At 46.5% G+C, this 24,749-nt stretch overlaps 1 protein-coding gene across 8 annotated transcripts in view; it reads right to left on the reverse strand.

Moving 5' to 3' along the window:
• Positions 1-24,749, reverse strand: part of TBC1D1 (TBC1 domain family member 1) — a 225,725-nt gene that overhangs the window by 14,249 nt on the left and 186,727 nt on the right. For all 8 annotated transcript variants that reach the window (XR_009540365.1, XM_060148361.1, XM_060148363.1 and 5 more), the window contains 5 exons: positions 18,916-19,101; positions 16,630-16,791; positions 12,215-12,373; positions 7,187-7,431; positions 4,989-5,148 (listed from right to left, as the gene is read on the reverse strand). Coding sequence is in view for 7 of the 8 variants with exons in the window: in XM_060148361.1 (XP_060004344.1) it covers positions 4,989-5,148; positions 7,187-7,431; positions 12,215-12,373; positions 16,630-16,791; positions 18,916-19,101 (912 nt within the window). In the remaining variant the exon portion in view is untranslated. The remainder of the gene's footprint in view (positions 1-4,988; positions 5,149-7,186; positions 7,432-12,214; positions 12,374-16,629; positions 16,792-18,915; positions 19,102-24,749) is intronic.

A 24,749-nucleotide genomic window follows, 5' to 3' on the forward strand; every position in this document is an offset into this window, starting at 1 on the left:
CAAGGAAAGGTGGCTGCCGAACCCAGCCTTAAAGAACCAACAGAAACTCCCCAGTCAAGAAGTCAGGAGTAATACTCTGCGCAAAGGGAAAAAAAGGTGGAAATGCGGAGGTGTGAAAGCACACAGCCTGTGCAGGAGCCCGCAAGAGTAGGTAAGGCAGGAGCCCTGGTCATGGGGCCAGGCCATTCTACCTTTACCAGCGAGCACACACCAGGCGCACAGAAGGCCTTCTCTTCCTCGTTCCTGAGTAGGTCAGCGCATTCCTTGGTTGGGAGATGATGCCAGTGAGACCCCGGTTACGGGTCTGAGCCTTGCAAGGAAGGGCTAGTTAACTTTAGATGGAGAAAAGCCACCTTTTAAGAGCCACTGACAAGACCATGCTGATTCCCAGCAGCAGACGCCCCCGTGCCTGCTGCCAGCGGCAAGATGCCTGACTCACCAGCACTCCTGGAGGCCCGCCCCAGGTGCCCATCCTTCTGACGACAAGCCGGCCAGTGGTCTGCACGAGTGAGGCTGGGAGAGCTCAGCCCCAGAAGCTTCTGTTAGACTAAGGAGGCTTCAAATAAGGACTGCCTTTCGGGACATGATTGAGGAATGTGTCTGAAGGATTGAAGGAAGGACCCCTCAAAGCTTTGCTGAGAAGAAGGGGCTCCTACATTTATCTGACTACACTTAGGGGCAGCACCTGTATCCCTCAGAGACAATTAGCACACCTTTTTCTCCCTCTGCAAGTTTTAAAAATTAAGTAATTTTTAAATAATAGTAAAGAAAAAGGTTACCTATAAACCCACTGCCCCAACCCAATTACTGTCATTTTTGCCCATTTCCCAATCCCTATACATTTACATACTAGAATTAAAAAAATTTATTTTAAACAAGTCTCCTTGGAAAAGTGAGTTGACTTCCCTCATTTGAAAATCACTGCACAAGGAAGTGAGCTGCTAAGTCTTTCAGCAGCGCGGCAGGAGCCCAGCTCACAACGCTGTGGCCGACTTTCCTTCTCTCCTTTTTTAAGCCCACCTAGAAGCAGGCAAAGGGGTTCATCAGGCAGGCAGTAGAGGGAACCTTAAATTCAGCTGACTCCACCACTTTGCAAATTGTTTGCTGAGAACGCCCCAAATAACTACTTTGCTTTGAAGACACTTCGGCAACCCTGCTATCATGGTAACATGTATGGGAACTCTACCTGAAACTCCCCATGACATTAGAAGTGCCCCATTTTCCTATGGGGGGAAATGACCAAGGCAAAGCACACGGCCAGGAGGTGAACTTATCCTACATCCCTTTTCCAGCTACATTTGTCTGTGTCGCGGGCCAGCCCTCTCCTGAACTTTCTCTGGGAGGCTGCGGTCCTCCAGCTGTGATATCCCCACATTTCACCAGGAACACGCAGGAGAGAGATGAAGGATGCTGACAGCCTTGTGGTAGGATGACAGCGCAGACTGGGCAAAGACTCACTTCATTACCGCTGTATCGCGTTACCCGGAAGAGCCCTTTTCCCTGGCCACCCAAACAGTCTTGTTTCCCCAGGCCAGTTTAGTCCTGAAGCCTCTCGGAACCCCTCCCCACATTACAGGTGGCTTCTGTGTTCGGCCAAACCCTGATCTTTAGATTCTACCTCCTCTCTCATCTACTTGGCAGCACCTCCTATAGAAAACGTCAGGAGCCTAATAACAGCACAGCCGCCACCTCCAGCAGGAGCAAGGCAGGTCCTATTTTTCAGAGTTTCTTCCCCCAAAGGCAGACATCAGGAGGTGAACAGAACAAGCATCTCTCCCAGGACCCCTCTACACCCAGACCGGAAAAATACAGGAGGCGGCGATTTTACACTATGTGACACCTGACATCCAGAAGAGGTGGTTAATTACCATGTAAAGGTCGAGGCACGGGCATCACTGGCAGCTGTCCCTCCAAGTAGCGTATACTTAGTTCGAGGTAAGCTATTAATCTATATATGAGCTATGCTGACTGCGTTACTTACATATAAAATAGTGAATAGTTAACAGAAGTCCACCTGTTTTTAGGTTTGATCCAGGCCTAAGGGCCTATAATGAAATGGACCCCAGGCCAAAAAAGCCTACAGTATATGTATGAACGGCAGGCTTTGGGATTTAAAACGAAGCTACCCACCAACGCGGAGCTAAGTCACCGATGCTAAATACAGAAATGGTTTTTAAAAAAACCTATCTTTTCTATGGACCTTACCAATAAAATGGTTCACTTTTAACTACTGATAGATGGAATGACCTCACAGCACAGCGCTGTCTTGAGTCCCCACTTCCTGCCTATAATCTCAGGAGCCCTGAGCCCTTAGCCAGCTAGACACGAACCCACCCAGTGCAGCGGGGGTCTGTGGGCTCCAGGACTCACAGAGACTGGCATCGTTATGCATAATGTACAAGAAACTCCAAGACCCACCTCTGACCACATAATATCGAGAAGAAGACCCTGCTTTCACTGGCTTCAGCTTTACTTACGACGTCATGAGGATGAGCTTCAGAGAGTTCTGAATATTCTGCAACACAAGCGCTGTCATTTCCAAAGCAGATTTTGTCTGTCTGATTGCTGTTAATGCCTCTTACCCACTTCTGCAGTGAGGAAAGAGCTCTTCCCCCAGAGCTTTACGGCCCTAGAGCCCAGAACTCTGGGCAGCAGCAGCTTCCGTGCCTGCGGCCGGGGCAGTGACACTCGGCGCTGACCCTTCGGCCCTTCCTGCTCAGCCCCCTCTGTAGAGTTTTCTTCACAAACAGTGTAATTCAATGCTTGAGCTGTTTTCAAACCATCTAATAACACTCCCTCCTCCCCCTTTCAATCTTCACTGCTCTCCATTACCCTTTCGAAAAAAACACAGTAAAGAATCAGGAGAAAAAGTGAAGCAGACTAATGATTTTCTTTTCATTTCCAGAGTAAGAAAAGTAAGAAACACAGAAATGTTTGGCAAGAAAGACTGAAGCCTACAGCTAAACATCTTGTAGTTTCTGTGACTCTTTTTTGGTAAACTAAGCAGGTAATTTTGAGGACTTTTTAAAAAAACTATGGTATAAAACCTTCATGAATCTCACTAATGATTTGTTTAACCAGGGAAAGAGTGTTTAGTATCAATTATTTTCAGTGCTTATTTTCTTTTTTTTAGGGACGGAAAATAAAAATCAATTTGGGGGGCTTCCCTGGTGGCGCAGTGGTTGAGAGCCCGCCTGCCGATGCAGGGGACGCGGGTTCGTGACCCGCTCTGGGAAGATCCCACACGCCGCCGAGCGGCTGGACCCATGAGCCATGGCCGCTGAGCCTGCGCGTCTGGAGCCTGTGCTCCGCAACAGGAGAGGCCACAACAGTGAGAGGCCCGCGTATCGCAAAAAAAAAAATCAATTTGGGGAGGTAGCTATGCAAAAATGGGGAGAGTAGTAAATATTTTAAGAACCTAGATTCTCCTAGTAAAGCCAAATGGTAAATTCCTTAAAAGTTCTTGTAGACAGAAGTAAATGATAATAAAAATCTAGTACTTTGGTGTGGGGGGAAGAGGAGGAGAGAAGACGACTCACTGCCCACTTAAAAAGCAAATTTTAGGTGGGCTTCCTAGGTGGCGTAGTGGTTGAGAATCCACCTGCTGATGCAGGGGACATGGGTTCGGGCCCTGGTCCGGGAAGATCCCACATGCCACGGAGCAACTAAGCCCGTGCACCACAACTGCTGAGCCTGCGCTCTAGAGCCTGCACGCCACAACTACTGAAGCCCACGCGCCTAGACCCTGTGCTCCGCAACAAGAGAAGCCACCGCAGTGAGAAGCCCGCGCACCACAACAAAGAGTAACCCCCGCTCACCACAACTAGAGAAAGCCCGCGCACAGCAGCAAAGACCCAATGCAGCCTAGAATAAATTTATTTTTTTTAAAAAAGCAAATTTTAGGATTTCTAGAATCTAGATATACAAGTGGTCTGCCCAAAGCTGCCTAAAGTGACTCTCTCTTTTGTGAACAATCCTTTTAAGATGGTCTCTAATTCTAAAAACGAATCTAAAGAAGTATAAGAATACAGGTTTTTAACCTATCAAGTGACTCAACATAAATGGTACTTTAAAACCACTTGGTATGTGATGACAATCAATTTTTTAATAACCTCTTCCTCCACAGTAAAAAGATAAAAAGAACCTGAATTGTCAGAATTATTAGTTCATCCTGAAGCAGGGGAAGCACACTGTACAAGAGCTGACTGCTCACAGCATGTCACTCAGCTCCTATCCCTGCCAGGTCAAGGCAGCCTTTTACACTTTTTTAATTTTTAGTTTTTTAAATTGAAGTCTAATTGACAAGGCAGTTTTGAGACTTTGCACGTGAACATTCATTTAAAACTCTGACAGAGACAGTCTTCTCGAAAAGTAAATCAAGTAAATGGGAGATGGTTTGAAATGTGACCCACCCTCAGTTACGGGGGCACAGCAGTGGGAAGATGACGCGGGGGGCTCGTGAGGATGGACCGTGGGTCGGCGACACAGAGGTGCCTTCGAGAGCATGCTGGCAGAGGAAGCGAAGAGCCACAGGTAGGGGAAGCAGGGCGAGAGGAGAAGATGCAGGCGAGACCCAGAAAGAGCAGTGGCCCGGGACTCCCGGGGGAGAAGTCTTAGGGAGCTCGGCGAGCAAGGCCCGGGCCACGGAGGTCGAGGGAGACGGCTCGGGAGAAACATCTCTGGGCCCCGCGCCAGGCTCCTCGGCCCAGCCGGCAGCAAGTCTGCTCCAGGGGGAGCCTGGGGGGAGGGAAGCGGATCTAAGCCCACAAGAAGGCATCGAGGGGAGGCCCTGACCATCAGAAGTTAAGCAGGTCCTGAAACTCCCGAAGCCTGATCCTCACTCACTAAACTGAGAATGACAAATACCACCCTGTTTTCTGCAGAAGACCCAGGTATAAAAATGAGAAGAGTCACCACGGAGCGACGACACACGGTTCCCCTCTAACTCGAGGACGCGGGTCCTGGTGAACAGACTCACACACACTCACCAAAGACTCTGGCTACGAACCCCAGGGGGAACTGCGAGGCGAACACTGTGAGGAACCAGGGTGCGGCGTAGAGGCTGGGGCCGATCTCGTGCTCCTCCAGGTGATTGTACAGGTCTCGGTGGTAGTCGTGGAGCAGCCTCGAGAGCTGGTACATCTGGATCTGCAGGGACACGCACACAGAGTCACCGTGGGAGATCAGCATCCACCCCACTCGGAGGCGGAAGGACCACGGAACTCTCTTCGTGGCTCCTGAGACGCCCCTGCTCTCGCCCTCCGTCATCCAGCGAGTGCTCGCTCGGGCTGCTGTGGCCAGGCAGGGGCTGGGCTGGGCCCGGGGCGCTCACGGCGGGGCTCCTCCGGCCACGGCCTTTCTTCTTACTGTTCCCTCGCTCTCCTTGGCTGGGAGAAGCTACGCATCTATCCTGAGGCAGCATTTCGTAAACGCACATTCTTAGCAAAACCCAAAGCCAGGGGAATCTGAAGTAAAAAGGCAGCCTCTCGCCAACAGCGAAGTGAGAGCACAGATTCTGCAGAAGGATGCTACTGTATCTGTTCCTTAAGTTCCCGGTGAACGCCCCCCAAACCACTCAAGAGGCAGGACAAGTGTGACTTCTTCAGGTTTACAACACAGGAAAGTTAAAATAAGCTGACAAGCGTTTATCTCGAGATGGAGAAACCTTTTCCAACTGGGCTGGACGTGAGCTCAGGGGGCTCCCTCAGAGTGATGCGGCCCTGGCAGGAAGCCCATGAGGGTCCCGGGGCTCACAGCTGGCCTAGAGCCAGCCCCGACTGAGCAGTCCCTGGCCCGACCCCAGAGGAACAGTGACCTGGAGAGGGCGCTACAGCCGGATATGTACTGCCCATAACGGAAAAACTGTTTCCGGGAGGCCAGACAACATAGTTCTCTCAGGTACCAGCTGTGGCTCTTTCGTATCAAAAAGAAATCTAATCTCTAGGCCACCAGCCCAAACGCAGCCGTGTGTATACTATACTACACACGACTTGTGTAATATACTGTATCAGTATATACTGCTGTATACTATACTATACAAATCTGAAAAATTCCACTCTCTTCGATGGCAGGCGCACCTACATTAAATACGCTAACGGGGTTATGTAGGAAGAACCTGACAGCATGTGTGGCACGTGTTATGTAGGCCCAAATCTCCTAGTGAACGGGATGGCTTCCTTCTATGGGATTTATGTTCACGCGGTCCACACACACAGGTGGAGGTGAAAGGATTCCTAGCCATGTTGTTCAATGCTCTGGAAGAGTCCTTGGCTCTAACGTACACTTTCTAAGGCTCTGAAATCAGAGTATCTTGCTGGTAAACAAACACGTAAACACATATTCCAACATTTAGGAATATCCTCAAAGCAGGACCCAGAGTTCTCCCCACCTCTGAAAGGCGGTGGCAGCAGCAGTGGAACACACTGTTGTATGGGGTTTTCTTCCGACATGACCTGCCACCTGTCACTCATTCATTCAACAAAGACGGACGAGGTACCCACTTCATCCCAGGCACTAGCCTAGGAACTAGGGACTCAGCCCCAAGACAGGTAAGACCCCTGCCCTCTCATGATATACGCTAAGGAGAGCCAGAAAATAAACAAGTAAATAAATAAGGAAACAAGATAATTTCAGGCAGTAAGTGTGTTATGCAAAAGGAATGAGACAGGATCACGTGACACAGCGAGCCAGGGTGGGTGGAAGAGGGGGGGACACGGCGCCTGCGTGAACAGGTGATATCTGAGCTGGACATGGGATGGCAGGGGTTGAGGGGTAGGGATGGGATCCCCGGCAGAGGAAGGAGCAAATACACTGGGAGGTAGGAATCAGACCACCTGAAGGTGGTTTGACAAAGGGTAAAAGGGAGGGCGCTCCGGAGTCAGACAGGCCTAGGTTTAAATCCCAGCTCTGCCACCTGCTAGCTGTGTGACCTGCTCAAATTACATAACCTCTCTGAGCCTTAGCTTTCCCATCTCTAAATTGAGCTGATCAACAATGTCTTCCTGAAGTTTGAGGAGGTAAGTGCACATGCAACATTTGGTGTAAGGCCTAGCACAGAGTAAGTTCTCAGCAGTGACAGATGTTACAGTGTTAACTGATGGTGGGACAGTTCCTGAGATATACCTGGAAAGGGATCATAAACATTTTAGAGTTCATCTTTATCAAAGACTTAAGGAACGCTCTCTACCTGTAAAATAATCATGTCTGGCCGATACTGTTTCCGCAGACCCATGTCAAACATCAGAAACTTGAGCATGTTGAATGCCTCTTCTTCGCCCATATGAAGCAGCAGAATGCCTGCTACAAAGCTGAGACCTTGGCAATAGCCTACTTCCTGGTCTAGAAGCGAGTAGGCCTTCAAAATGTTGTAAAGTGACAGCTGCCCCGCTCCTAGCTGAGCAGAGAAGTATGGATGTGTTGGAAAGGTTCGCCCTGTGAAAACAAAACACATTTGTTGTATTTTGAAAAAAAGAAAGCCTACTGAACCAGAAATCTGATGTGCTTTAGGTTAAAGCGACAGATCTTTCCAAGTGGGATCACATCATCAATCAGCTCTATAAACAAGGTCAGCTGGTTGTTCTTGGAATAATGCTTGCAATTAAAAACTCAGCAATTAATCATGCTTTCAGGTGAAAGAAATGAGAACCGCCTTCGGGCCTGCAGATACCTGGACTTCCATCTGAAACAGGAAGAAGAGTGTCTATCCTCTAAACAGGAGTCTAGTGTCCAGAGGAGCGGTCAGCTATGGTTCTCTACCCAACCCCACTCCAGCACACGCCCCGATCAACTCTGCCCAGGCTGCTCGTTTCCCTGCAGGTGTTTCACACCACACCACACGCACATTTCTCCTCTTTTAAACCATAGGCAGTGCTTTGAAACACAGTGGGGAGCAGTAGGTGTTTTCTTTTATACAAAACAATGACCTCTCAGCAAGAGGTTAAAATAAGACGCTCTCGACATCCCGATTTTCACAAAAAGCTGGTACTCAGACAAAGTTTAAAAAGACTTCTTCTGTCCAGGAGGCATGTGTGGTTGATACCTGTCAAATCCCACCTCCCCCTCTCCTTTTGGAATGTGACTGATGGGGAAGTGTGCTTCTAGGGAGCAGAAAAATGCCTGATTAAAGAGGCGCTCAGCCGGGGCCACGACTGGACCCAGGTGAGAATTACGGCCTTGTCTGGATCAGCAGAGGCAGAAGTGCATGGAGGCCACGAGGGGAACATTCACCTTAATTACGTGCTCTCAGCAAAGGGAGGAGGATACATTCGTGTGTTCTTCCTCAGCCCCGTGAGAAAGCACTGGATCAATCGAGATCAGTTTATCTGAACTTGACTTAGGAGGGCAGCAATAGTCTTTGCCTGATTTCTTGTCCTGGGTTCATTTCTCTCTCGCTACTCTACCTCTCCCCGCAACAAACCTTCCTAAACGCCCCCTGCACAAGTCACCCCTTTCCACTGCTGGAAAGCCACAGGGAGCAGTTTCTAAGTCTGCTCTCTGATTCAATCGTGTCCCTCCATTTCTGGACCTGTTCCAGTGTCCCGGCCAACCTGCCTATCGTGGGAGAGGCCGGAGAGCGTCCCAGGGGAGGCACTGACAACGGGATACCCAGGAGAGCAGCAGCTGACAGGGTGGAGGGTGACCTGGAGCCCGAAGGGGGTCTCTAGCTCGCTGTTCAGTGTCCCCTCCCCCATGGCCTTTCATGCGGCCACGACCAGATGGGAGGCACAGCCAGAAGGCAGGATACTGGACAATACAGATTGTCCACCCAGGATGGAGAGCCGGAGAAGAGAAGAGTTACAATTACCTGAGGGCAGCACAAATGGATGTGCTGGAAGCACACCTAGAGGGTGGGGCAGGTTCCGGAACTAAGGCCCCAGCATGACTTGCTAAGTGTCATCAGGTACACTGTCTCCTCCTGCCTCAATGGGGCCAGCTCTGACAGCGTTTCTCCACCTAACCAGAGGAGGAGAAGGCTGTGTTGGTCTGCAGTGGACAAAGCCAAGACACAGAAAAGCCATACAGTGTGTCCTAGAGGGAACATGATATTCAGAGACTGAGAAGAGCAAGGTTCTAGAACTTTCTGCCACTGAGTAGTGGCCTGTAACTTGGGCAAACCACATCACCTCTGAAGTGGAAATAATGTGTCCAAGTTCATACAGGACCGTGTAAAGCTGAAATCCAGCAAAGCTAGAGAATATGGTTCACAAACTGTAAAACACTGCCCAACTACAAAGTCTATTATTCTCACTCCTTGGAGGAAAACATATTGCAAACCTGATTAGATTAACAGCTAATTTCAGAAAAGTAAAGGAAAAGCCAGGAAAACAAAAATCCTTGCAAACCCCAAATACCTCCAACCAATAAGCACTCTGTTCTTCTGGCCAGGATACGGATGTCACTTTCTTAAGAAAAACTGAAACATGATTTGTTTTTGCTCTGCCCTACACACCTCTGCTGGGCCTTGAGTGAGTCACACTGTAGACTAAATTAAAAAATGCAGACAAAACAACTGACTTGGCAAATACCACCTTGGTGAGAGGTGAGGGGGAAGCAACGGGCAAAGTTTGGAGGAACTTCTAGGCGAGGCCTCCGTGAACCCAGCAGAGCCAGAGCCTGGCAGGCAGGGCACCTGGTCCACCGCTGGACCTGGGCCAATATTCGGCTCTCCCAGTTCAAGGGAGGAGGGAAGGCTGGCCCTGGAGGAAGCCTGGAGAGACGCACCGATGTCACCTGGGAAACGCACTGCTGGAAACAGAGCTTCTTTGGGACCTTGGGAGGGCACTGAGACGGCATCCGAACTGGGGGCCATGACTGGGAAAGAAGTGAGGTGCAGAGACAAGGCTGGCGCAGTCGGGGTGTGGCGTGGGGCTGCAGCTGGCCTTCGGGGTTGCAGAGGGTGAGGGTGGGAGACGGCAGGGACAGAGAGGACGTGAGTGCAGCCTGGCCCCGCCTGGGAAGGAGGAAAGGCCGAATCTCGCCTCTTGCAGACTCCAGGCCAACGAGAGGAGTGGCAGCCGCTGGCCCCTGGGCAGGGCGGTGCCTGAAGGTGGCTGCTGCGCAAACACAGGTCCCCGGGGGACAGCCCCGCCCCGAGCCCGTTGTGCTGCTGACGTGGCCTTTTCCTCCCTCTGCAGAAGAGTAACTGCATCTGAGCTACGGGAGGCAGAGGCCCAGTCCTGCGCGTGGAACAATGAGGAATATTTACTGAAAGAAAACTGAGAGAAGAGAGGAGTTAGGAGGAAACTTCGTCCCCACCTCCTCCTCCCATCCCGGGTGGGGGCAGAGACCACGTGTGCTCCCTTCCTCCCTTTCAACCTCCTACCCGAAATTTATTTTTTTCTTCATTTCACATGATAGGAACATGTCACTTTTTCTGTTACTCACCACATGAGCAAACACTGCTACTGCCAATTCACAAAACTGCTTCCGTAGGGTCAGCGGGCCAAATGGGCTCCAGCCCCAGGCCTCACATTTTCACTGTCCCCAAGGCGCAATCACGGCCTGTCAGCATCACCCTGCGCCCAGCCAGCCATCTCCTAGGAACGCATGGGGCTCCTGGGCAGAGGGCCTCAGGGATGGAGGGGCCTACTGCAGCACAGAGCCGGAGGGGGTTTAGGTCCTGGCACTCAGCTGTGTGACCACGGTCAACACCTGACCTCGCTGCGCTTCAGAGACTTTTCTCATTTCTTAAAGAGGATACAGGGCCAGTTTTCCAAGGCTGCCGTGAGGGTCACGTGAGACTGGGATGCCAGTGCGGGGCCTCACAGTCAACATCAAGAGATTTAGTAAGCATCTACTATGTGACAGGTTCTGTCCTAGGAGCTAGGGTACAATGGCAAATGGCCCCAGTCCAGCCCACAGAGGGAGGGCTGCATCCTACTGGGGAGAAAGGCAATAAAAAGGCACTGCCACATAACTAAGGGACAGTGGAGGGGGGGGTTACAAGCACAGGCCTAGAGTCACACTGTTCAGTGGCACACCAGCCGTGTTACTTTGGACAAGTGACTTAACCTCTCTGCATTTCAATATTCTCAGCTCCAAACAAGGATAGAACAACACCTCCCTGATTGTGTTGTGAGGATTAAAGAAAAGATTTTAAGTAACTCCACCCAACATTTGGTCCAAGGTAAAGTTAAGTACTAGCTTTAAACATTAATGATAATTGTCATAATGGTAAATGTGATAAGTACGCTGAGGGGAGTGTAGAGGGTGGGACAAGGCTTAGCAGAGGCACCTAACCCAACCTGAAGGTGGGAGAAGAGGCTATATCAGGGACAGCTTCCCAGAGATGACATTTCAACTCAGACCTGAAGAGGGACATTTACGAAATCCACCCTGACGAAGTGCTGTGTGGCTGGACAGAAAAGCCTCGGTACTGCCTGATCCGGCTCGCACCTCACACGGCTGGGAGGAACCCGGTGGGCCCAGAACACGGACTGGGGAGCCCCGGGGTGGCGGCAGCCAGGGTGGATGTTCTGGAAGCAGGACCATGTGCCCTAGAAGCGGCAGGGCCGGGAGCCCACGGGGTTGCCCAGGAGCCCTGCTGTCAGCAGAGCCAGAGACGGAGGCCGCTGGGGGCGGAGCAGGCAGGAAAGGATGTCCCCACCTGGGGCTGCTGACAAGAGAGAAGGCCTTCTGTCACCATGGCTACAGCCTGCCTCCACAAGTTCTCCACTGGTGGCAACTGCAAAGGTACCCAAGACACCGTTTCCACCTTAGCGTTTTTAAAACTGCTCGAGAGACGAGGCGCCTCCCCGTTCCCAGAATAAAATTACCCAGGGTGCACTCACAAGCTCGTTTCTCCAATTTTTCTAATAAATCCTGTTTGTAAACCGTAAAGACTAGGGAGTGGCTCCTGTAATTAAACGCAGCCTCAGCTCTGACACCTGTGTTTCCAGGATGTTCCTTGGGTTGACTGCAAAACCTCCTATCAATATCTGAGTCACTGAACTGAACCGTGGTCAGAACTGGCGCCTCCACGCCAGCCACCCTCCATGCTGAGCAGAGGTAATAAGCCACCCGGAGCAGACGGAGGTTTCTTTATAGACCTGAGAAGACATTTGTGATGACTCCAGGGCTTTGTTAATCGAAAGTCTCAGCAGCGAATTCTGGTTGCTAAACCTCCAGGCCGAGCACTAAATAACTCGGACAGTGTCTTCAGACTTTTCAAGTGAGTGAAACTTCCATTTTCATGTCAAATCGACTGCAGGCTTACCGAGGTCGATGAGAATGGCGTGCTGGTGGGAGGTGAGCTGCTTTAAGAGCTCTTTGTATGGCGTGTCCTTTGGCTGCTGTTTACTGGGAAACGGGTGTTTTAGGTGGTATTGCTCTGCTAGGAATTTCCAGATTTCGCCCCGGTGATGTCGCGGCACACCTTCAAAAGCGGGGGTGGAAAAGAGAGAGAGGGGCTTCATGTACAGAATTCAACTTAACAATAAAAATGAGTTGTGCTTCAGTCCACTGATCCAGCTTCTAGTTCCACTGTGAATTAACTGCATAGGAATGGAAATAAAGCAACCAGAATTCTCTCGTATTTGCTCCCTTCCTTCCTTCCTCCACACTCTCCGCCATTCTTCCCTCACCCCCCTGACCCCCCCCCACCTTTCGTAGCACATACCTAGGGACTATGTGCAGACTGTGCTAGACTCTGCGATAAACTGATGAATGACATGAACCCCTATGACTGGCACCAATTACTAACGTCCTTGGGAAATAACTGCAAGCATGTAAAATGACACTGCAAAATGGGATCTCAGGGACTTCCCTGGTGGCCCAGTGGTTAAGAATCCACCTTCCAATGCAGGGGACGTGGGTTCGATTCCTGGTCGGGGAACTAAGACCCCACATGCCGCGGGGCAACTAGGCCCACGTGCCGCAACTACAGAGCCTGTACGCTGCAGCGGAGGATCCCACATGCCGCAACGAAGATCCCGCGTGCCACAACTAAGACCTGACACAGCCCCAAATAAAAAATAAATAAGTAAAAAAATTTTTTTTTAAGTTTAAAAAAACAGAAGTGAACTCAGAGAAGGGATAGATCCAAAGAGGTGAGTGTGGACGAAGGAGATCTAGGTTTCCTGGACTCCTTCACTTGTGCCAAGACTCAAGAGTGGGAGAAAGAAGAGAGAAGCCAATTCAGAGGAAGGGAACCAAGAGCGTTTCCACAGGCCTCCCTGGGCACACGGCACATGCAGGAGGGAGGAGGTGGCAGTCAGGCTGGAAGGGCTTTACTAGAGGCAAAACTGAGGGCAAGAAACCTGCACTTTATTTGGTAGCCGAAGGGAGCCACTGAATGTTTTTGAGTTGGGGAAGGAGTAGCCAAATCAAAGCTGAGATTCTGGGATACTGATTGGACGTCTTTCTGCAAGCGTGGGCTGGAGGAAGGGGCCAGTGGCTGCACAGGGGACAGTCTGCATGAACATGCCCTGGTGGGCATTCAACATGGACCTACAAACAAGAAAAATGATCTAAGAGCCTCTACCTAATGTTTTAGACGTGATTAACTTAAATACTCAAAGTAATTTTAAAATGTTGTCTAAAACTAAGAAACGTCCTCTTAAAGTCAATGATGTTACTCAGGTCAAACCCCATTAGAAAAAGTGACTGTTTTGGATCAAAATTCTTGGGTTCGTGATTCCGCTGTTTCAAGGCCCGAACGTGGAAATGGGGAGACAAAGAAAACGGCAGGATAAGACACCAAACTCTCCTCATCTCTGAGGAGTGCTCTTCAGAGAAAAGGAGCCTCGTAATCAGGGATTAATCTCCCTTTCCATCCAGAAAAAAACCGTGAGCACTTGGTACCCTTCCCTGCCACTCGGAGAGCCTACCCAGGAAGGTCGTTTGCTAGTTTCCCCAGCCGTCTCTGACAGCAGATCCTACTCCGGGAAAGAGCAACAGCTAACACTCCCTGTGAGGTGACCAGGCGTCGTCGCCATCCTGAACACGTTACATCGTCCCCACAACCCGCTGAGGGAAATACGAGGATGCTCCACATGGTGCAGATGGGGAAACAGAGGCCCCTTGCTGAGAAGAGATGCCCCAGCTCATTGCTGGCAGCCCAGGGGAACTGACTGCCGTTTTCTCTCAAAGTTCTCACTGTCACACAAGCTGCTACTCAGATGGGTACTGAGGAAAATACCTTACGTTCCTACCTGGCAATTAATAATAAAATCATCATTTGTGAATCAGATTTGTGAATCAGAAAGCCAATTTCATTTATTACAGATTCACAGGAGCTGTTTAGAAAGCATCACTCAGCCATCTCTTGGAAATACTTACAGTCTAGTCAGTAATTTGGTTTTACACTATGGGAGAAACACAGGGACACACTTAACTGTGACCACATCCTACACGTTCTCTGAATGTTTAACTCGGAGCCAACTGGATGACCCTGTGTAGTGGGCTGAGTGGTGGCCTCCAAAAAGGTATGCCCACGTCCTGATCACCTGAGGCTGTGAATGTTGCCTTATTTGGGAAAACGGTCTTTGCAGAGATAATTAAGTTAGGTAAAGACCTTGAAATGAGGCCATAACCCAGAATGACAATGTCTTTAGAAAAGAGTCACACAGAGAAGACAAGAACAGGAGGCGATATGCCCACAGAGGCAGAGACGGAAGTGACGCAGCCACGGTCAAGGAGTGCCGACAGCCACCAGAAGCTGGGAGAGGCCGAGGGCGACCCTGTCCACGCACCCTGACTTCAGACTTCTGGCTTCCAGAACTAAGAGAGAAAACTTTCTGTTGTTTTAGCCACCAATTTTGTTATCATTTGTTATGGCAGCAACAGGAAACTAATCCACCCTGATATCTGCTTTTTTATACTGTTCTGTTTCTTTTCTCCCTACTATTCCTGCTCAGAGATGTATCTGGAGGGGTGGGGAGATGTGCAGACACACACACACCTCATACTTCACACTGTATTAGAAACAAATGTGGGCTGAAAAACAGTCAGCATGTTACATGATTAATAGTGGGGCTTTTCACAAAATATTTTTGTCAAACTGGGAAATTTCCCAAGTTATGAGATGAACAATTTCCCCTTATTACTAAATCATTCCCATTATCTTATCAAACCTTTATTTTGGGGAGGAAAAAAATACTGGCCGTCCCTGGACAGTACCACATATTCTGGTGTTTAAGAGAAAGCTTAGATTTTACGATTTAAAAACAAAGGGTCATGCAAATCGGTGCCAATGTGTTTGCTAAGAATGACCTGGAACAGCCTTCCGCACGCTCGGTTTTGCCTCCACTCCTAACCCCAGAAAGAAACCTGGCAGTGGACTGGGCGCGCAGGCAGGAAGCCACCCTCCCCCCAGATGTAAATACTTTTTAATTTTTACTCACTTTAGAAGTAATATATGCTCACTATTTAAACGTGAGAAAAACAAACAAACCTTCTGAAAATACAGAAGGTATAAAGAAGAAAGTGAAAAACCATTCATAACCAGAGGGAACATATAATTCACCACCCAAAGCGGGAAGCTTTTGAAAGCGAAGGGGAGGAAGGCTATTAATTACTGGACAGGTTGTAAAGCAGGGCTATGCCGGGTAACCCGGATGGATGGCCATCCTGTCTACAACTCAGGTTATCTGCAAACACGTCAAGGATGTCTTTCTACATATACACATATGGAGATACACAGCTGTACATGAGGCCACGCTGTCCTTTCTCATTTAACGACTGACCTCAGACACCTTTTACTGCCGTCAATATAAATCTACTGCGTTATTTTCAAGGAATATGACATACGTGTGGTCACGCAGTTGGGTTTTTTCGGGTTCTGCTTTGTTTTTTGGCATTAAACACTGCCACAATCTGCACTCTTCCCACTGCAGCACATTTTTGACTGATTCATTTCTAGAACGGGTTTCTTACGTGGCAGTGCTGGGTCAAAGGTGAGCAGAGTTTGCTTCTGGCCCATATTGCCAACTGCTCAGGTAGCCTCTTTGCAATCCCACTCCTAGAAAAGTACGCTCCAGATTATAAACTTCTACACCTTCATACCTTTAGAGAAATCCTTTAAAACCAAAGTAAACTCTGAATTAGTTAAAATTCCCTAGAATTATTCCTCCTTCTCCCAAGTTGACACCCTAAAATCCTGCCACCTTGATCAAACTTTAACTTGGGATGTTTATAAATCTCTTTATTTCCGTCACTTAGGGGTCTCATTAAGAGGAGAGGCCTTCTTAGCCACATGGCGTCTTTTATTTCAAGGGCTGCAAAGTAACTGGAGAGCTGGAATCCAAACCCGAGCCTACCTGCCTGAAGTCCGGGCTGGACACTATGTTACCTCCTGAGAGCATCCAGACAGAAGGCACACAGTTCACTGTCAGTTTACTATTTCACCCAGCTTATCATCACATCATTACCCAGTTTGTAGGCAACTAAGCCCTTAGGTATTCTTTTGTCTTCTTCCTGTTTCCTTAATTAACTTAATTAAGAGGAATCATGAAAGGTAATGAAACTCACATCAATTAACTAAGACATCTGGAAACAGATTAGGTAAAGACATGATAAATAGGAGAGAGACGGCCACCGAAAATGGACTTAAAAATTATTTTTTATTCCATACTTCTCCCCAGTCATCAGTGAGGGGTGAGGCCGGCTGGACTGATTCCCAGTTAAGCTTACCTTGCCCAATAGCCGAGTGCATTTTTTCCATGTCAAACTTAATTTTTGATCTTCCTGGAGTGGTAAGCATCTTTTCCCACACTGTAGTTACTTCTTTAAGACAAGGAGTGATTTCTTCATAATCAAGCTTTAGGCGCTTGTTCAGCAAATCATTCTCAGAGGCTAGAACAGGCAATTTAAGAGCACGTTAGTGAATGCTACAGCTCCGTGTCTCCTACTTCACAGCACAGCTGCCTGCTCATCACCACCGCTGAGACGTCAAGCGGCTACAAGCCTGCTTAACAGGTCCAAGGTAAAGACACGGTTCCTGCCCCACCACAGCTTCTGTATTTAATGATTCTGTGCCCCCCATGCCACCCCAACAAAACTTACTACATGTTTTTAGGCCATTCATGATCAGGCTCTTATTGTTGATTAGTTTTCTCAGCAATACAGGTACTGCACACACTGACACAATGCTTCCTAAATGATATTTAGCAAGTTTATTATGCTTTCATCACCAAGATAAGCATACGTTGGACTTTACAGAGCTAAGGAGAGGAATAAATTCAAACAGTAAAAATAAGAGACCACACAGGACAGAACTCTGCTGGATGAAACAAGGAAGCAGCAAAAGAGGATGCCGGCAAGGGCTAGTGAACAAGGGCAAGGTGTTCTAGGTACCTTAGGAAACGCTTCCCTGCCCATTCTAGTCCGCCTGGTCACCATTTACATGGCTTTACAAAAGCTTTGCCACTGTGGCAATCTGATCTTGTCACATCAGTCACAGTCACGATTCCTTCCCAGCACTCCCAAGAAGCCAGCCAGCATCCTTCCCATTTTACAACTATGCCCTGATTTTCCGTAGCTGCCATCTGCAAGAAGATGGGCCAGGGAAAGCATTAAGGTTTATGACCTACATGATGAATATAAGTGCCTTTTTACTTTTCAACAAAAACCCCCACCAACATACACATGATTATAAGCGCTGTGCTCCAAAGCTGTCATTTGGTCGATGGAACACTCGGTGATGCCATCACTATTAAATCTCTTTTAGACATCTGCTTTTAGAATCACCTTCAAGAACATACAAGAAAATGGTAGAAACACAGACTTGGAAGAAAATTTAGCATTCGCTGCTCTAAATTCCCCTCACCATGGCATCCCTTTCCATAGCAGCCTCATGGGATGAGCTGTCTCTCTCAGCTTCAATACTGGGTACTGGAGAGCCCACTACACCCATAAGTAGACAATTCCAACCGCTCAACTACTCTCTTATCAAAAGGTCTTATTACTTTGTACTTGACTCTTGTTTTTGGTCAAAGATGACATATTTATATGGACAATGACCCTTATTCACCAGATTTGGTGTCTTAACTTTCAGCTCTATACAAACATCACAATAAAAGATGAAGCTCTACAATCAAGGAGGAAGTTAATTCCAAAATTGCTCTGGACAGGGCCACCGTGTACTACTTGTATAGCCTCCCTTTTAAAGAATATGTTCGGATTTCCCAACCAAAATCCTTCTTATTTTATATCCAGGCAGCTCTCTGCACTCCAAGACCCGTGCTCTTTGCAGTATACCACCCAGGGTACATACAACTCGGCTCCTTAGCTACTTTGCAAATAATATTTATTCGTTCAAATGACTATGGAAACAGGAAATGAACAGAATCTAAAGTTCATGGCTTATTTTGACACTAACATAACCCTGGGCTTCTCTGAGCATTAGTTTCCTCTTCAGGTTATACCTGCCTTCTTGAGTTGTCACCAGGATTAAATGAGTGTGTCCTTATAAAACCTTGTTATCAGTACAGGTACAGCTCAGCTAACTTGAAGTCTTGGTTCTCTATTTTTCAGGTTGCCTGCCACTCACTAAAAACGCACATAGAGTGAGGTTATGAACTTTAATGATTTAGGTAGGATCAGTTCATACCTAGTACCAGGCAAAGACTACGGTTGAGGACAAAGCAGGGGGAGAGAGAGAAAGAAGAAAACAAAAAACACTTTTCAGAGAGTTAAAGTTTACATTTGAAGCATGTCTCTCAGAAGATTTAATTTAATATAATTGGCGAGATTATCATTAAATCTCTAGAAAGTGAAAAGTACTAACTTTGCTTTGGAAAAGTAACAGGTATTTAATATGCATGTGTGTATGTATGTATGTTAGAGTACCTTGCCTTTTTCTTTTCTTTTCTTTTTTTTTTAAAGAATAACACGCTTATGTCTGATACGCTTCACTTTAGAGTCAGGACAAATTAAATCAACATCAGGCCTGTTAAATATAAAAAGTGGCACACCAACCTTGCAGCTTCTGATTTTCCTTCTCCATCCTGAGGAGCAGTATCTGTTGTAGAATGGCCTTTTGCCACAGCTCTCGAAGTTCACGAGATGTCCTTTTCTTTTCCTCTGGGACAGGGCCAAAGGGTCCATCTTCACAAACTGGTTCTAGAGGAGATCGTGGGGGAAGCTCTCCCAGCTCTGAATAATCTGGGGAGGAAAAAGGGCATTTCAGAATGGTCATTTTTCTTTTTTTTCCTTTTTCTTCCTCTTTATTTTGTTTTCTTTTTTAAAGTACAGTTGCTGTACAATATTATATAAGTTACAGGTGTATAATATAGTGATTCACAATTTTTACAATTTTTTTAATTAATTTATTTTTTATTGGAGTATAGTTGCTTTACAGTGTTGTGTTAGTTTCTGCTCTACAGCAAAGTGAATCAGTTATACATATATATATCCCCTCTTTTTTAGATTTCCTTCCCATTTAGGTCACCACAGAGCACTGAGCAGAGTTCCCTGTGCTATATAGTAGGTTCTCATTAGTTATCTATTTTATACATATTAGTGTATATATGTCAATCCCAACCTCCCAATTCATCCCAATCTTCCCCCCACCTTGGTAACCGTAAGTTTGTTTTCTAATCTGTATGATTCACCATTTTTAAAGCTTATACTCCATTTATAGTTAATATAAAATATCGGCTATACTCCCTGTGTTGTATAATATATCCTTGTAGCTTATTTTATACATAATAGTTTGTAGCCCTATTCCTCCTCCCCCTCATTCCCCCTCCCCGCTGATAGCCACTAGTTTGTTCTCTATCTGTGCGTCTGCTTCCTTTCTGTTATATTCACTTGTTTGTTGTATTTTCTGGATTCTACATAAGTGAGATCATACAGTATTTGTCTTTCTCTGTCTGACTTATTTCACTTAGCATAATGCCCTCCAAGTCCATCCATGTTGCTGCAAATGGCAAAAATTCATTCTTTTTTATGACTGAATAGTATTCCACTGTGCACATATATACCACAGCCAGAATGGTCATTTTTCAATAAAAATTTATATTTAAACATAGTGTCTGATCAGAAAATTCTGCTTATTCAGATATTACACAATGGTATCACCAAATTTAAAAATCAGGTTTCAATATGCATTGAAAAAACTACACCTGAGCCACAAACATCAAACAAATTATACATCAAATAGTAATAAGCAAAAGTCGCATCAGCTGAGGAAACGTTCAACGATATCTACTTTGTAAGGTATACTACTTTATCTTCTTCTGAGTTAATGAGTGTATTATTGATAACAACAGCAAGCATTCACACAGTGCTCTATACCAGACTGTTCTGAGGGTTTTATATATAATAATTTATTTAACACTCAACCACCCTAACATGTAGGTACTGTAACTATTCAGTTTTAAAGAGAAGCAAACTAAAGCACAGGAGTTCACATGCCTTGCCCAATGCCACACAGCTGGAAAATCGTAGAGCCAGGGTTGGAACCCAAGCAGTCTGGCTTTTATGTACATTCTTAACCACTGTGTTGTATATAAGGCCAGGTGTTTTTAAAAAAGATTAAAACTTACTTAACAGCCAAGAGTAACTGTGACCATTAATAAATCCTCTACCAAGTGCTGGGCACCATGCCAGGTGTTTTATATGGACAGACTCATTTCATCCTGATGCCAACTCCAGAAGGCAAGTATTAGCCTGAAGAGAAAACTATGGTTCAGAGAAGCCAAGTAATTTGCCCAGGGTGAGACAATGAATAAGTTCATGCTTTCTGTAGATACCCCTACAATTTAGATAGGCCTACAATTCAAATGTCTCCTATGCCATCAATTTTGAAATTTCTATTTCTTAGTTGAAATCTCTTTACAGTTCAGGAATTTGTGCCTTTCCCAACTGCAGACACTCTGCTGCTGGTACAGTGTTGTTGTATCTCACTAATACCTTATGGACACGCACAGAGACCATCCCACCGGTTCACTATGAAACTAGCGAAGTTCCCACACACAAGTGGACCTCATCTGACACAGTGCATTCTTAACACATGCCGTGAAAAGCCCCGCACAAGCAACCTGAGTCTCACAACCGCCCCACCCCGTAAGACAATACACTATCTCTTCCATTCAACATCTCCAACACAATTCCATGTTATGACTAATTTATAGAACAGTCATCACCATTGCTCTTTATCTAAAGCTGGGTTTGTTTTCCTGCTACAAAATCAAGTACAAGCTACGAAATGTTTAATTTCCTAATGTAACTTGTCCACCTTAACTCCTCTTGAAAGTACAGGACCCTTTAAACAAATGATAAGCCATTAAGAATGCCTTATAATCTCTGTAAGCATTTAAATGCTTATCATCACATTTTTATTTATGTTTATTTCATTATGACCCTGTTAAACAAATGAATTAAAATTCTACTTCTTTTGGAGGTAAGAAATAGACCGTTTATGCACGTTACAGGAGGATGCTCACGTGTAATGGTCAATATAAAAGCAAGAATTAAAATTGTCTATATTGTATGATCTCAATTTTATAAGTATAATGAGAGGCAGTACAGTTCTGTGACTAATAAGGTCAGGCTCTGGAGCCTGGCTGCCTGGTTTTTAATCGAGACTCTGCATTTATGGATTTTGTGATCTTTAGCAAGTTGCTTAATCTCTTTGTGCCTCAATTTCCCAATCTGTTAAGTGGGAATAACAGCACCTCCCTCATAGTGGTGTTATAGGAACCGAGTTAATACATACCATACAAACCACCTAAAACAGGGTCCAACACACAGTAATACAGTGAACGTTAGCTCTTATTGTTTGCTATCACATATTCACTAAGGGCACAGAAAAAAATACTGGAAGGAAACGCATCAAAATTTAGTCACTCAACATTGTAAGCTCTGAGAAGGCTAGAACCTTGCCACCTTGTCGACGGGGGTCTGTCCAACACCAAGCAGTCCCTGGCACCCAGCAGATGCTTGGTAAATAATTGTTGAATAAAAGAAGAGATAGGTAGGTACTGGGATTGGTGTGCTTGCCGTTCTTCTTTGTATTTCCTGTATTTTCTAAATGTGTGATAATAAACATTTTTATAATCAAAAAATTAAAGAAAATGCAAACCTGTTCTGATTTAAATCAAAGATTAAAAAATGTTCTCTTGCAAAACACTTAGAAGACAAGTCACCCCTCACAACCTGTATACTTAGGATTACTCACTATTGAACACAATATAGTCTAAATTAATCCCTTTTGCAAAAGGAACTTTAGTCAGTATTCCTGTTTAATCTTACTCTGCAGCTTGAAGTCTTCTACCTGAGCCCTTTCCCTTTATTTTGCTTTTGTTTTGTTTTCTTCTCTTACCATCTTGGCTGTTGAAAGACCATAAACCATCACAACCACATGAGAGGTGTCAGAACCACCTCATGAGATAGGTGATGTTATCCCCTTTCTACAGCCGAAATAACTAAGGTGCAGTGAGGTTTTGTAACACGGTCAAGGTCACACCTCTGCTAAGAGTCAGAGCCACAATCTGAACCAAGGTATATTTTCCTCCAAAGTAAAAAATGCTTACCCAGTGCCTCTAACTTCCAGATGCACAAACATCACGTGGGTATCGTGCTGAAATGCAGATTTTGACTCAGTCTGGGGGGAGCCTGAGAGTCTGCATTTCCATTAAGTGCCCAGGTGATGCCACTATTGCTGGTCTCAAAACATACTCCCAACAGCGGGCTCCACATCACATTTTTACTCTTCACTCCCTCACATAACCTTAGGCACTTATTATCATGAAAGCTCTTCATTTTCTTTCGCTGTGACTGCTAGAACCCAGTCCAAATGCTGCTGTCAGCTGCCTGAATCCAGGCCTTCACACATGGTCAGAGCGCATCCCAATCTTGGTCAGGGTGCCAAGGCCCACTGCAGAATACAAAGATGGATTAGGGGCACTGGTGTTAATTTCACCTCTGAATTAACTAAATAAAGGCTAATCCACTGTAAAGGTCAGCAAATAAACCTAACAATTTACAGCAGGTTTCTCCTTCCCAGCACTACTGACGCTTTGGGCTGGCTAATTCTTTGTCATGGGGGACTGTGCTGTGCACTGTAGCATGTTTATCCACATCCCTGGGCACTACCTACTAGATGACAATAATACCCGCCCACGCCAGCAGCGACAATCAAAAATGCCCAGACATTGCTAAATCTCCCCTGGGGAGAAGGGGGAACAGAATCATCCCCAGTGAGAACCTGAATCAGAACAAAATACCCATCACTTACTCTCTCCTAACCCTGGGAAGGGGTAAAATATATCCCCTTTGCCCAAGTTTATTTTATGTGGTAACAATTACGGATGTTATAGTCTATAATTAACAATTTTTAAAAATATACTATCTTTTGTTCATATTAAGAGTAGCCTAGTTACAAAGTAGTTAGTGATTTACAAGAGGGGGATAGTTAAATATTTGTTTATTCTAAATGTGGCCCGGCTAATCTTATCAATGCCAAAAGACCCAGATTTGGGACAAGGCTATAGCTTTGTGATCAGTCCTCTTTCACATGTGCGTGCGCATATGTGTTTGGGGTGCAGTCTTATGAGATGTGTACTCATGTACACAGGGGGTTGAATGGAGCGGCAGGGTGAGGATTACAACGTGAAAATGTTGGACAGCTGTTGACTGAGAACCTTGTTCTAATAATAAATATGTTCACTGTTTGAACTTGGATAATTCCTAAGCCATTTACACTAGTATTTGTTGAGTCTCTTACATGTACCCAGGATGTGATGTGCTCAGTGGTCTAAGAAAGGCTTTGCTGTTTCTAATAATCTCCAGAACAACAGCGGGGCTCTGGCTTCTGTCCTCGACTTCTATTCTAGCTGAGAGGCAGCCAGCTAGGGGCTCAGGTGGAAGAACGCGCCTTAGTGCAGCAGAGGCTGAGCAGGGGCCTGCCCCAGCCCTCTTTGTAAACCTCTGTAAATGCGTACACCTTTTGGGTTCCAGTCCCTCGGGGCAAAATGTGAGAGGTGACATTCACCACCAACTGCCCCAACTGTGGGGACCACAGGCACCGACAGACAGCTTTATAAAGTCTGCAGAGCCACAAAACCACAGGGTTGCAGGAACAGGTCAGCCTGGGATTGGCTTTTACTATTCTGACATCTCCAGTAATGACAGGATGTAGAAGGCTTAAGTTATGTAGACTCTCAGAAACAATGGCCTTCAGTGGGTTCTAAGAATTTTAAAACCAGCCATAATTCAGGGGCCCTAAGAGACAACTGCCTGCCATCTAAATCACTGCTGTGACATTCTCAATCGAGTCATAAATATGACCTCTGCTGGTGTGTCAATATCGCAGATGCCGAACTGTCCTCTGACAGCTCTGTGCTGCTGTGTCCTCTCTGCACACATGTGTGTGGGGAAGAGCGTGACATCACACTGCTGGTGTGACAGGGCAGGAGGAAAAGGAACATGCACATGGCCTCACATCTGTCCAGCCTCCGGCTCTGCAAAGTCTGGAATACAGGGCTCCTTTCCTATGTTTTCACAAGACACTGATACCAAAGTGGAACTGCAGTTCTCCTCCCTTTAAACATACAGCATTAAATCACGCGTCAGGTGCCCTGTAAGAAAGAGGAGCCCCAGGAAGAAAATGAAGAGACAGATCCTTATTCTCCAATATGCCGCTTTTTTCTGTTATCCCACAACAGAGCAGGTTAAAACTCTCGCCATCCCTCCTGAAAAATCCTGGTCTCCCATGGCAGAAGAAAAAGAAAACGTTTAAAATTCTAGTTATTCTCAAACTTCTGTTTGAACGACATGAATAGACCTTGGAAACAAGAATTAAAACT

The sequence above is a fragment of the Lagenorhynchus albirostris genome, chromosome 4, assembly GCF_949774975.1.
Source record: "Lagenorhynchus albirostris chromosome 4, mLagAlb1.1, whole genome shotgun sequence".
NCBI lineage: Eukaryota > Metazoa > Chordata > Mammalia > Artiodactyla > Delphinidae > Lagenorhynchus > Lagenorhynchus albirostris.